This window comes from Oncorhynchus masou, chromosome 15, assembly GCF_036934945.1.
Source record: "Oncorhynchus masou masou isolate Uvic2021 chromosome 15, UVic_Omas_1.1, whole genome shotgun sequence".
NCBI lineage: Eukaryota > Metazoa > Chordata > Actinopteri > Salmoniformes > Salmonidae > Oncorhynchus > Oncorhynchus masou.
Genome location: NC_088226.1, coordinates 14,226,284 through 14,240,268, shown reverse-complemented (window position 1 = coordinate 14,240,268; position 13,985 = coordinate 14,226,284). Strand labels below are relative to the sequence as shown.

At 47.2% G+C, this 13,985-nt stretch overlaps 1 protein-coding gene across 2 annotated transcripts in view; it reads left to right on the top strand.

Moving 5' to 3' along the window:
* The window catches only part of LOC135555701 (unconventional myosin-X-like), a 54,074-nt gene that overhangs the window by 19,868 nt on the left and 20,221 nt on the right, over positions 1-13,985 (top strand). For both annotated transcript variants that reach the window (XM_064988377.1, XM_064988376.1), the window contains exon 3: positions 13,377-13,471. In XM_064988377.1, the coding sequence (XP_064844449.1) occupies positions 13,377-13,471 (95 nt within the window). The remainder of the gene's footprint in view (positions 1-13,376; positions 13,472-13,985) is intronic.

Sequence of the window (13,985 nt, the reverse complement as noted above, 5' to 3'; positions counted from 1 at the left end):
CACCTATGTGAGAATGCTGTTCATTGACTACAACTCAGCGTTCAATACCATAGTGCCCGCCTATAGGGAGGAGGTCAGAGACCTGGCAGTGTGCTGCCAGGACAATAACCTCTCCCTCAACGTGAGCAAGACAAAGGAGCTGATTGTGGACTACAGGAAAAGGAGGGCCAAACATGCCCCCATTCACATCGACAGGCTGTAGTGGAGCAGGTTGAGAGTTTCAAGTTCCTTGGTGTCCACATCACCAGCAAACTATCATGGTCCAAACACACCAAGACAGTCGTGAAGAAACACTGTTTCCCCCTCAGAAGAATGAAAAGATTTGGCATGGGTCCCCAGATCCTCAAAAGTTCTACAGCTGCAAAATCGAGAGCATCCTGACCGGTTGCATCACCGCCTGATATGGCAACTGCTCGGCTTCCGACCATAAGGCGCTACAGAGGGTAGTGCGTACGGCCAAGTACATCACTGGGGCCAAGCTTCCTGCAGTCAGAGGAAGGCCCGAAAAATTGTCAGACTCCAGTCACCCAGGTCATAGACTGTTCTCTTTTCTACCGCACGGCAAGCAGTACCGGAGCGCCAAGTCTAGGTCCAAAAGGCTTCTAAACATCTTCTACCCCCCAAGCCATAAGACTGCTGAACAATTAATCAAATGGCCACCCGGACTATTTACATTGACCCCCCCCCCCCCTTTCTTTTTACACTGCTGTTACTCGCTGTTTATTATCAATGCATAGTCACCTCACCCCTACTTGCATGTACAATTTACTAACCTGTACCCCCGCACATTGACTCGGTACTGGTCCCCCTGTATATAGCATCTGTATTGGTATTATTATTATTTATTTATTTTTGTACATAGTAAATATTTTCTTAGCTCTATCTCTTTAACTGCATTTTTGGTTAAGGGCTTGTAAGTAAGTGTTTCACTGTAAGGTTTACATCTGTAGCATGGAGCATGTGACAAATACAATTGTATTTTATTTTTGATTTGGTAAGATTTGTGTACAGTTAAACTGTCTATCATAAGTACAGTATGTACTGGGTATGTGTATATTTGTATTCACCCAAAAGATAATTATTAATTTCCATCTCCCTCAGTCTCTCTCTCTCCCTCTGGCACTCCCTCTCTCCAACTCTTTCTACTTCCGCCTCTCTCTTCCCTCTCTCTCTTTCTTTGTTAGCTAGCTTCCCGTTTATGTGGGGCAAACAGATGGTTCTGCTTAGCGTGCTGGTGTTAGGCCTACAGTGGAAAGACCGGAGTGAAGAGGGGGAGAAAAAGAAAGAAAGAGGAAGAGATTTAGGGAGAAGGAGATATATGCCATCTGAGCTGCAGGACTTTTCCATGTGTTCCCTTACACTTCCGGAAACAAAGCATCACAGGGGTATTGTTCCTTCTCTCACCACATTCCTGACCTCTCAAACACAAAAACCTCCTCGGGACAACGATGAAGTGGTGACTTACACGTCAGACCATAGATTGCTTACTCACAACAGATCAATTGAAACGTTTGAATAATAAACACAAACCTGAAAGAGCAGGTTAATATGGGAGTGTCTTGTCTCTTCTCCCAGCTTCATCTCTCCCTGACTGTGTCATGGTCTCTCCAGGGGGGTGTAGTGTAGTGTGTGTGTGTGTGTGTGGGGGGGGGGGGGTTCTGTTGGTCTTCTCTCCCTCCAAGCCGTCTAATCCCCATGTAAAATTGTTTCCTGGCCTCCACAGGAAGTCAGCACTCAAGGACCCTCTGTCACGGCCTCAGCCGGGGCTTCTGGGAATACGGGGGCGGGGGGAGAATAAGGGGGGGGGGGCTACTGGACAGCTGTGGAAACCCCAGAGCCTCATCTGTCAGAGTGCCAACATGTGACCCCAGCTGCACTACAGCTACACCCCCAAACTCCAAACTAGTTGGTTTATAGCACTCATTCACAAGCCCCTCTTTACTCAATTAGCGGAGTTTAAGCATTACTTTGGGCCTGTGTGGGCAGCTGGGCGCAGATTAAAACCTCTGAAGTCTAAGCCTTTGGGGGAGGGGGTTCTACTAAGCAAACATATGATTTAAGACGGTCATACCATGGATCATTTAGCTATTTGATTTGGAATTTTAGGACCCCTGTAGATACTGTATATTAAAAAAATGTAAAAATATTCTAGAATTTGGCTACCGCTATAGAAACACATTGAATAACGCATTCATAAATGGCAAAACAGACACTCAAAAAACTTAATCAGAAAGAATAAGGTTTTGAAGTGTCTGTCCTATATCTAGGAGATAAAAGAAAGCTCAGGAAATATATACAGTACCACTCAAAAGTTTGGACACACCTACTCATTCAATGGTTTTTATTTATTTTGACTATTTTTAGAATAATAGTGAAGACATCAAAACTATGAAATAACACATATGGAATCATGTAGTAACCAAAAAAGTGTTAAACAAATCAAAATATATTTTATATTTGAGATTCTTCAAAGTAGCCACCCTTTATCTTGATGACAGCTTTCCACACTCTTGGCATTTTGTCAACCAGCTAGACCTGGAATGCTTTTCCAACAGTCTTGAAGGAGTCCCCACATATGCTGAGCACTTGTTGGCTGCTTTTCCTTCACTCTGCGATCCAACTCATCCCAAACCATCTCAATTGGGTTGAGGTCAGGTGATTGTGAAGGCCATGTCATCTGATGCAGCACTCCATCACTCTCCTTCTTGGTCAAATAGCCCTTACACATCCTGGAGGTGTGTTGGGTCATTGTCCAGTTTAAAAACAAATGATTGTCCCACTAAGAGCAAACCAGATGGGATGGCATATCGCTGCAGAATGCTGTGGTAGCCATGTTGGTTAAGTGTGCCTTGAAATCTAAATAAATCACAGACAGTGTCACCAACAAAGCACCCCCACACCATCACACCTCCTCCATGCTTCACGGTGGGAACCACACATCCGGCGATCATCCGTTCACTTACTCTGCGTCTCAAAAAGACATTTGGAACCAAAAATCACAAATTTGGACTCATCAGACCAATGGACAGATTTCCACCGGGCTAATGTCCATTGCCTGTGTTTCTTGGCCCAAGCAAGTCTCCGCTTCTTATTGGTGTCCTTTAGTAGTGGTTTCTTTTCAGCAATTCGACCATGAAGACCTGATTCACGCAGTCTCCTCTGAACAGTTGATGTTAAGATGTTCTGTTACTTGAACTCTGTGAAGCATTTATTTGGGCTGTAATTTCTGAGGCTGGTAACTCTAATGAACTTGTCCTCTGCAGCAGAGGTAACTCTGGGTCTTCCTTTCCTGTTGGAGTCCTCATGAGAGCCAGTTTCATAATAGTGCTTGATGTTTTTTGAAATGCATTCCAGGTGACTACCTCATGAAGCTGGTTGAGAGAATGCTAAGATTTTGCAAAGCTGTCATCAAGGTAAAGGGTGACTACTTTCAAGAATCTCAAATATAAAATATATTTTAACACTTTTTTGGTTACTACATGATTCTATATGTGTTATTTCATAGTTTTGATGTTTTCACTATTATTCTACAATGTAAAATAGGGAAAAGAAAGAAAAACCCTTGAATGAGTTGGTGTGTCCAAACTTATGACTGCTACTGTATATATTGTTTTACATTTTACATTTAACCCCTTTTTTTTGTTGGCACAAAACTACCTCCATACTTCCATTCATTTTTTAAACCGGTAACAGGTTACCTTCAGACAATTCCCATGACGCTTGTGGGGGTCGTCGAGCAAAAACACTGTGTTAGTGAGTCTCATCTTTCCATAGAGTGGTCATATTAGTCCGTTTTTGTGATGAGACCCATTTTCGGGATGTCTCCTGGTCTAACAAACAGCGCTGTATCTCTGCTACTTTTCACCTCAGATGCAGAAGGGCGACATAGGCGAATGTGGTGGATTGAGATGCAGCCCATGTAAAATATATATATATATATATGATGAAATAGATATCTCTAGCTTAAACTGACAGATGTATTATGTTAATTAGATTGATGCATGAGTGCATCAATAGACGTTTAATGAATAATTATTCAAGGTAGCATGACACAAAGCCTAGGCCTGTTGTCTCTGTTCTCTGACAGACTCTTGAACAGTTTTGCTTCTGGTCTGGTTCTCGACATGCTCAGTGCTTCATCCTCTTGTTTGTACTTCTAACAGAAGTGTGTTGGACAGCCCCCTCTGGATCAGCTTACCAAAATATCATAGACTCACACCCACCCACCCGACTTCTTTTCCTCGACACAAAGTAGCCTAACTCCCAAACCTATAGCATATGGGCTTCAAAGTTAGATCAAGCCCCAGTGTCTTCCCGTATGGTTTTGTCTTTGACATGACTTTTGGTGATGCCTGTGTCTACAGTAAGTCACAAAGGGAGATTGTGTGTTAGACGTTAGCTGAAGGCCTGTGGACCCAGATAGGCCTTCTGATTCGCTGAGGGCCCATTGAAGCTGAAGGTCAGGCTTGTTTGAACAGAGACAGAATAAAAGGTCAACTGGAGGGTTTTAGCCCGGCCCTCCCTCTCCTTTCTCTATCCTGTTTCCCTCCACTTTTCCCTCGTTTCCCTCCACTCAAATCTTTCAAATGATCTCTCTTGAATCCTGCCTCATGCTAGTTCTGAAATGTGTCATTTTCTACATCTGGTTAGTGGTTAGGGTTATCATCCCACACAATATTGCTCCTCAGGGTTGTCATGTGCATACCTGGGTTTCCATTAGCCGGTAATTGCCGGCTTTTGGCTGTAATAAAACAAATTGAAGCAGATAAATATACATTTGGCTGGCCAAATTAACCTGGTGAAAAAACAACGGTAGGAAGGCTACCCACCACTTAACATCACCCACCACTTTACAATGCGAGCTGGAGGTAGTATGCATTTTGAAAAGATATTTCATTGTTTGAAACCTGAGTGTTTTGCTTCAAATTATGAGGCATGTCTTACCTTGCTTGAAAATCTGACCATAGAAAGGTGGAGGCAATTATTTCATAAAGACTTTATAGGTGTAAAGTTTGAGGAAGTATAAGCCTAGAATTTATCCTACAATTTCTACCAATCTGTTGGTCAGTTCGGATTTTCAAATGTGCATCTTGATGGAACAGTTTCATTTCAATAACAGTGTTTGCGGTTCTCAAAATTGTTGCCACGTGGATAATTATACTAATGTAAAATTCAACTAATGCGAGAGGACCAGCCTCTGCCATATGACACGCTGATCATTGGCAGCTAAATAGCCTAAATGAGCGAATGGAACTCCGAAATGGCCAATGCAGCTGTTGACCTATGACTTACATTGTCAACAAAGTAAACATACATAAAAACAGTGGCAAATATACTGATGAAAATTCTGGTTCTTTCAATAACATTAACTTCTCTTCTCAGCCTGTCTGCCTTCCTTTCTATTTGTCTTGACTTGAGCTGTTGCTTGTGAAGTGCAACATTGTATCAAATCAATCAACTGGATCGGGCAACATTGTATCAACTAGCCTATTCAGCACTCAGAGTTTAGGCACCAGTGAGCTCGGGACAGACAGCTGTTTTTGCGCGAAAGGGAAAGGATAAGTATTTTATGACGTTTCCACTGGATATATGGGATCATCAGATGATTATATTTTGCTCTTTCACACCGAGTCTTGGTGATTATCGAGGGGGAGATTTTTGTGAGGAACTATTAGTCTGTCATTTGCAATGGATGTTAAAACAACGGACTTCGTTGACTTACTGTGTGAGGCGAAGAAAAGATTACTGAGAAGATGAGCTTATTAGTGGTGAAGGCGATGACTAAGACAAGCAGAAATCAGACATCCCCAAATGGGCACTTGCACGCAGCAGGCCAGGTAGGCTAATTCTATGCTTGCTCAGACATGCGAGCTCCCTCAACATTAACAAGAACCGTGCTCATCGCTCACATGGAGCACTCCAAACAAAAGACAATGAAAAAAGGGACAACTCATAAATGATGGTTATGAAATAAAACCAAAACTTGTTTCTCAACAACATTTACACACCAAGAATGAGAACGGTAAATTATTGTAGGCCTAATTAGTAATACAATGATGTCATGGCTTTAGAAGCTTCTGATAGGCTAATTGACATCATTTGAGTCAATTGGAGGTGTACCTGTGGATGTATTCCAAGGCCGACCTTCAAACTCAGTGCCTCTTTGCTTGACATCATGGGAAAATCAAAATAAATCAGCCAAGACCTCAGAAAACAAATTGTAGACCTCCACAAGTCTGGTTCATCCTTGGGAGCAATTTCCAAATGCCTAAAGGTACCACGTTCATCTGTACAAACAATAGTATGCAAGTATGAACACCATGGGATCACGCAGCCGTCATACCGCTCAGAAAGGAGACGCGTTCTGTCTCCTAGAGATGAACGTACTTTGGTGCGAAAAGTGCAAATTAATCCCAGAACAACAGCAAATGACCTTGTGATGCTGGAGGAAACAGGTACAAAAGTATCTATATCCACGGTAAAACGAGTACTATATCGACATAAGCTGAAAGGCCGCTTAGTAAGGAAGAAGCCACTGCTCCAAAACCGCCATAAAATAAAACCAGACTACGGTTTGCAGCTGCACATGGAGATGGTACTTTTTGGAGAAATGTCCTCTGGTCTGATGAAACAAAAATATTACTGTTTGGCCATAATGACCATCGTTATGTTTGGAGGAAAAGGGGGAGGCTAGCAAGCCGAAGAACACCATCCCAACGGTGAAGCACGGGGGTGGCTTTGTGGGGGTGCTTTGCTGCAGAAGGGGCTGGTGCATTCACAAAATAGATGGCATCATGAGGAAGGGAAATTATGTGGATATATTGAAGCAACATCTCAAGACATCAGTCAGGAAGTTAAAGCTTCCGACTTCAACTGTATGTAATGGGGAATTGACAACAATAAACAATCTTAGGGCATACAGTTCACAAGAATTAATGAATGCGCAAGATTCTGGAGAGTTGAGAGCATGCATTTATGAGAGAGACGGCCTATAGACTATCTTCGCCACACACCCCTCCCCTTGTTCTTGTCTCAACATTTTAAGTAAAACTCACTACACATTAGGTTCACACATAAGGTATTTTTAGATGCTTTTCACTGACAGCCGCTACTCAATCAGCTAGGCCTTTTGCCATGCTCGCTGCCTATGAAAGACTGTTGCCACGCTCGCTGCCTATGAAAGACTGTTGTCACGCTCGCTGCCTATGAAAGACTGTTGCCACGTAAGCTGCCTATGAAAGACTGTTGCCACACTCGCTGCCTATGAAAGACTGTTGCCACGCTCGCAGCCTATGAAAGACTGTTGCCACGCTCGCTGCCTATGAAAGACTGTTGCCACGTAAGCTGCCTATGAAAGACTGTTGCCTATGAAAGACTGTTGCCACGCTCGCTGCCTATGAAAGACTGTTGCCTACGCTATGAAAGACTTGCCACGCTCGCTGCCTATGAAAGACTGTTGCCACGCTCGCTGCCTATGAAAGACTGTTGCCACGCTCGCTGCTATGAAAGACTGTTGCCAGCTGCCTATGAAAGACTGCCTATGAAAGACTGTTGTCGCTGCCTATGAAAGACTGTTGCCACGCTCGCTGCCTATGATGAAAGACTGTTGCCACTGCCTATGAAAGACTGTTGCCACGCTCGCAGCCTATGAAAGACTGTTGCCACGCTCGCTGCCTATGAAAGACTGTTGCCACGTAAGCTGCCTATGAAAGACTGTTGCCACGCTCGCTGCCTATGAAAGACTGTTGCCACGCTCGCTGCCTATGAAAGACTGTTGCCACACTCGCTGCCTATGAAAGACTGTTGCCTATGAAAGACTGTTGCCACGCTGCGCAGCCTATGAAAGACTGTTGTTGCCTATGAAAGACTGTTGCCACGCTGCCTATGAAAGACTGTTGCCTATGAAAGACTCGCTGCCTATGAAAGACTGCTGCCTTGAAAGACCACGCTCGCTGCCTATGAAAGACTGTTGCCACGCTCGCTGCCTATGAAAGACTGTTCGCTGCCTATGAAAGACTGTTGCCACGCTCTATGAAAGCTGCCTATGAAAGACTGTTGCCACGCTCGCTGCCTATGAAAGACTGTTGCCACGCTGCCTATGAAAGCTGCCTATGAAAGACTGTTGCCACGCTCGCTGCCGCTGCCTATGAAAGACTGTTGCCACGCTCGCTGCCTATGAAAGACTGTTGCCTATGAAAGACTGTTGCCACGCTCGCTGCCTATGAAAGACTGTTGCCACGCTGAAAGACTGCCTGCGCTGCCTATGAAAGAAGATGAAAGACTGTTGCCACGCTCGCTGCCTATGAAAGACTCGCTGCCTATGAAAGACTGTTGCCACGACTGTTCGCTGCCTATGAAAGACTATGAAAGACTGTTGCCACGCTCGCTGCCTATGAAAGACTGTTGCCACTATGAAAGACTGTTGTCACGCTCGCTGCCTATGAAAGACTGTTGCCACGCTCGCTGCCTATGAAAGACTGTTGCCACGCTCGCTGCCTATGAAAGACTGTTGCCACGCCGCTGCCTATGAAAGACTGTTGCCACGCGCTGCCTATGAAAGAGACTGTTGCCTATGAAAGACTGTTGCCACGCTCGCTGCCTATGAAAGACTGTTGCCACGCTGCCGCTGCCTACTGTTGCCACGCGCTGCCTATGAAAGACTGTTGCCACGCTCGCTGCCTATGAAAGACTGTTGCCACTGCCTATGAAAGACTCGCTGCCTATGAAAGACTGTTGTCACGCTCGCTGCCTATGAAAGACTGTTGCCACGCTCGCTGCCTATGAAAGACTGTTGCCACGTCGCTGCCTATGAAAGACTGTTGCCACGCTCGCTGCCTATGAAAGCTGACCACGCTCGCTGCCTATGAAAGACTGTTGCCACGCTCGCTGCTATGAAAGACTGCCTATGAAAGACTGTTGCCACGCTCGCTGCCTATGAAAGACTGTTGCCACGCTCGCTGCCTATGAAAGACTGTTGCCACGCTCGCTGCCTATGAAAGACTGTTGCCACGCTCGCTGCCTATGAAAGACTGTTGCCACGCTCGCTGCCTATGAAAGACTGTTGCCACGCTCGCTGCCTATGAAAGACTGTTGTTGCCTATGAAAGACTGTTCGCTGCCTATGAAAGACTGTTGCCACGCTCGCTGCCTATGAAAGACTGTTGCCACGCTCGCTGCCTATGAAAGACTGTTGCCACGCTCGCTGCCTATGAAAGACTGTTGCCACGTAAGCTGCCTATGAAAGACTGTTGCCACGCTCGCTGCCTATGAAAGACTGAAAGACTGTTGCCACGACTCGCTGCCTATGAAAGACTGTCGCTGCCTGTGAAAGACTTGCCACGCTCGCTGCCTATGAAAGACTGTTGCCACACGCTGCCTGTGAAAGACTTGCCTATGAAAGACTGTTGCCACGCGCTGCCTATGAAAGACTGTTGCCACGCTCGCTGCCTATGAAAGACTGTTGCCACGCCGCTGCCTATGAAAGACTGTTGCCACGCTCGCTGCCTATGAAAGACTGTTGCCACGCTCGCTGCCTATGAAAGACTGTTGCCACGCTCGCTGCCTATGAAAGACTGTTGCCACGCTCGCTGCCTATGAAAGACTGTTGCCACGCTCGCTGCCTATGAAAGACTGTTGCCTGTGAAAGACGCCACGCCGCTGCCTATGAAAGACTGTTGCCACGCTCGCTGCCTATGAAAGACTGTTGCCACGCTCGCTGCCTATGAAAGACTGTTGCCACGCTCGCTGCCTATGAAAGACTGTTGCCACGCTCGCTGCCTATGAAAGACTGTTGCCACGCTCGCTGCCTATGAAAGACTGTTGCCATGCTCGCTGCCGTTTCTCTCCTGTTCTATTGGTTTTCATATCAACTTTCTTCCATTGTCCAGAAGTCAAACGCACCATCCTAGTCATACAGTATTAGCAACACATCTTAGTCGTTGTGTCTTTAGATTCACGCTCTATGAATCTCTGTCATATACCGCTTGCGTCAGATGTGCTATTTAGAATGGTGTTTTCCCTTTTTCCCGCAAATTGCATTTTGGCAAATGTTTGAAAATGACATTTTATTAGCTACTTCATTACAGGAGTTACATGTTTTGTTAAGAGGAATTACCATAATCTAAATGACTTTTTGAGCACCGTGGGTGGACGCCCCTAGTGGGTTTACACACCCAATGCATATGTTTGTGGTAAATTTCTCGAATGGCTGCTAAACTAAAATGGGAAAACCCTGGTGCATACTATACATAAAGTAGCCGATAGCTTTAGGTAGGAACTTGACCCATTTCACGGCGAGAAGATTTCTGGTTTCTACGAGGAACATAGCTAACATTGCTTTGGTACCCTTGAGCAAGGCCCAAACTATAGAGGTACCAATCCAGGGCTGGTTTATACTGGTGCTCTCCAGAGTTTGTACGTGTGCCCCCGCTCAGACAACATCACAAAATGAGCCTCGGCTTTGATATCAAGTCATCCACATACCAACACGCTATCCCCTAGCTGACTGCGTTGCAGTTTTCTATAGATCCAAATCCCCATCAGTGCATTGAGTTCTCCATTTAAATGACTGCATATAGGTCTGTCTGCATCTGTTTCTGCAGCAAGGGGTTATTCGCGGACTCCAAAAGAGCCGTCCTCAGATTTCTGGATGTATTTTTACGTATTTAAGAGAAGAGGGATATGCGACGTTACACTGGAAAGGTCCCAGATGACGTTACTGTTTGAATGCTGCTGCCGCTGTTGAGCTTCGCTGCAGAGGTAGACTGGCAGTAGTAGGACAGGGCTCTGGCCCACTTTTTCTCGCCCTCTGGTGTCTCTCTGAAGTTTCCCCGGCCGAATCAGTCATGCACTCTGTAAGAGCCAATGTGGTTTTCCTGTAATGTTTCCCTGTGTGTCTGAGCATCAGCCTAAATTAGAGACTGATACACACACATATTTTCCAACTACTGTACAGTCTGAAACATGCAAACTTATTGACACAAGGTCAACTAGTAGATGTTGGGATAGTGAGATTTGAACAGGTGTCATGTATTGTAGATGAACAGTCAGCACAGTCCTGTAAGCTAAGTTGAGCAGGATAGGGTATGTTCAGACTTATTGATTAGGTCTGGCTTCCATAAGGAATAACCTTCCACAATCATCTGATCAATAATCACAGCCCAGAGAAACGCTATCTGAGACTGTACATGGTGGAGGGATGGAGGGCCGCCTGCCAAAACTCATTTCCTGCCTGGTGTTTTCAGGGGAAGGAAGGAGGGTTTGTCCCTTCATACCTCACACGCTCGTTTGACGCAGGAAATAGAGAAAATAAACTAGTAATTAGATAAATAAATTAGCATAGATAAACCTTATAAACAATTGAATGGGCTGGAAATGGGCCTTGACCAGAGATAACAAGCTGAGCTCTCAGTCGTCCAAAACATTGCCTGGCCAAATGTCTGAAACGAATGTCACTTTGCAGTCCAAGGTCCTCGCCACCACCATGACTGCATGTGGTGGATTTTCTTTTTACAAGGCTTCTTTGACAGTGGCCCTTGAGAAAGAGAGAGTGAGAGGAGAGAGAGCATTTCACAACAGTTTCCCCATGATTCCCAGATGTTTTTGATGTTTGTTATGGGTTTTCGATTAGCTGACAACAGTGTAACCCTTTGAACTCTCTCTCTCTCTGGCCTGGGACTGCCTGGCTGGCTGGCTTTGAGTCATTCCTCTCTCTCTCTCTGGCCTGGGACTGCCTGGCTGGCTGGCTTTGAGTCATTCTCTCTCTCTCTGGCCTGGGACTGCCTGGCTGGCTGGCTTTGAGTCAGTCCTCTCTCTCTCTCTCTCTGGCCTGGGACTGCCTGGCTGGCTGGCTTTGAGTCATTCCTCTCTCTCTCTGGCCTGGGACTGCCTGGCTGGCTGGCTTTGAGTCATTCCTCTCTCTCTCTGGCCTGGGACTGCCCTGGCTGGCTTTGAGTCATCCTCCTCTCTCTCTCTGGCCTGGGACTGCCTGGCTGGCTGGCTTTGAGTCATTCCTCTCTCTCTCTGGCCTGGGACTGCCTGGCTGGCTGGCTTTGAGTCATTCCTCTCTCTCTCTCTGGCCTGGGACTGCCTGGCTGGCTGGCTTTGAGTCATTCCTCTCTCTCTCTGGCCTGGGACTGCCTGGCTGGCTGGCTTTGAGTCATTCCTCTCTCTCTCTCTGGCCTGGGACTGCCTGGCTGGCTGGCTTTGAGTCATTCCTCTCTCTCTCTGGCCTGGGACTGCCTGGCTGGCTGGCTTTGTGTCAGTCCTCTCTCTCTCTCTGGCCTGGGACTGCCTGGCTGGCTGGCTTTGAGTCATTCTCTCTCTCTCTCTGGCCTGGGACTGCCTGGCTGGCTGGCTTTGAGTCATTCTCTCTCTCTCTCTGGCCTGGGACTGCCTGGCTGGCTGGCTTTGAGTCTCTCTCTCTCTCTCTCTGGCCTGGGTGCCTGGCTCTCTCTCTCTCTCTGGCCTGGGACTGCCTGGCTGGCTGGCTTTGAGTCATTCTCTCTCTCTCTCTGGCCTGGGACTGCCTGGCTGGCTGGCTTTGAGTCATTCCTCTCTCTCTCTCTGGCCTGGGACTGCCTGGCTGGCTGGCTTTGAGTCATTCCTCTCTCTCTCTGGCCTGGGACTGCCTGGCTGGCTGGCTTTGAGTCATTCTCTCTCTCTCTGGCCTGGGACTGCCTGGCTGGCTGGCTTTGAGTCATTCCTCTCTCTCTCTCTGGCCTGGGACTGCCTGGCTGGCTGGCTTTGAGTCATTCCTCTCTCTCTCTCTGGCCTGGGACTGCCTGGCTGGCTGGCTTTGAGTCATTCCTCTCTCTCTCTCTGGCCTGGGACTGCCTGGCTGGCTGGCTTTGAGTCATTCCTCTCTCTCTCTCTGGCCTGGGACTGCCTGGCTGGCTGGCTTTGAGTCAGTCCTCTCTCTCTCTCTCTCTGGCTGGCTGGCTGGGACTTTGAGTCATTCTCTCTCTCTCTCTGGCCTGGGACTGCCTGGCTGGCTGGCTTTGAGTCAGTCCTCTCTCTCTCTCTGGCCTGGGACTGCCTGGCTGGCTGGCTTTGAATCAGTCCTCCTCTTCTCTCCACTCCGCTGTGCCAGCCAGCCAAACCAATTCAAGAGAGACGAGCTGTCCACGGCGGCGTGGTATGCATGCAGCTGTGGAGGAGGGGTGGAGGGAACGATATTCACAGCACTTCAACTTGTCCCCCTCTCCTCTCTCACTTAGGGTGTCAGAGAGGCTTAGGGCTGGCAGACGTTGTGTGGGGTTACCCTCCTCCCCTCGACACAGAGCCAATAGGGTATCAGGGGGGGGGGGGGGTGCCTTCACTGTGGGAGTGTATGATGCTGCTATTTACCACCTCTCTCTCTCTCTCTGTCTCACCCAGACACAGTCTGTCAGAGGTTCCTGATGAGATGAAGAGTCTGATCATAGAGAAGAGCAAGATGGGCCTGGATGAAGACCCCGAGCTGCTTGTCAAAGGTGAGCCTGCCTGTCCGACACACTTCTACACCATCCCTCTATTCTCTCTCTCTCTCCTTTCTCTTTGTGTAGCTGATGTGTTCCAGTCCCAGTGATTTGCATGTACAGTAATAACAGTGTGTGGGATGATGACGTTCACTCGTCCGAGAGCGTTAGCCAAGCTTGAGCTCTGTGCATGTTTGCGGTGTTATCGCTGAATAAGTAGACCATACTGTACTACTGTACTGTACACTTCACTGTCCACAGCTAAGCCCTCACACACACACACACACACACACACAACACCCTGCCCCCAGTAATCATGTAATGATGACCATCAGCGGCATGAAGAGCCTTGCGAGCCTGATGCTTTTTGAGGAGTGATCTCACAGGCTATTCATGTGTGCTTTTCCTGCTACCGAAACGGTTGCAGTAAAATGCCAGCGCTTGGATAAGTTACGTCCTCTTTGGGATGGCGGCAACCTGATCGGCTAATTCGGACAGCAGTTACCATGCAGCACCCCTGGCCGACTGG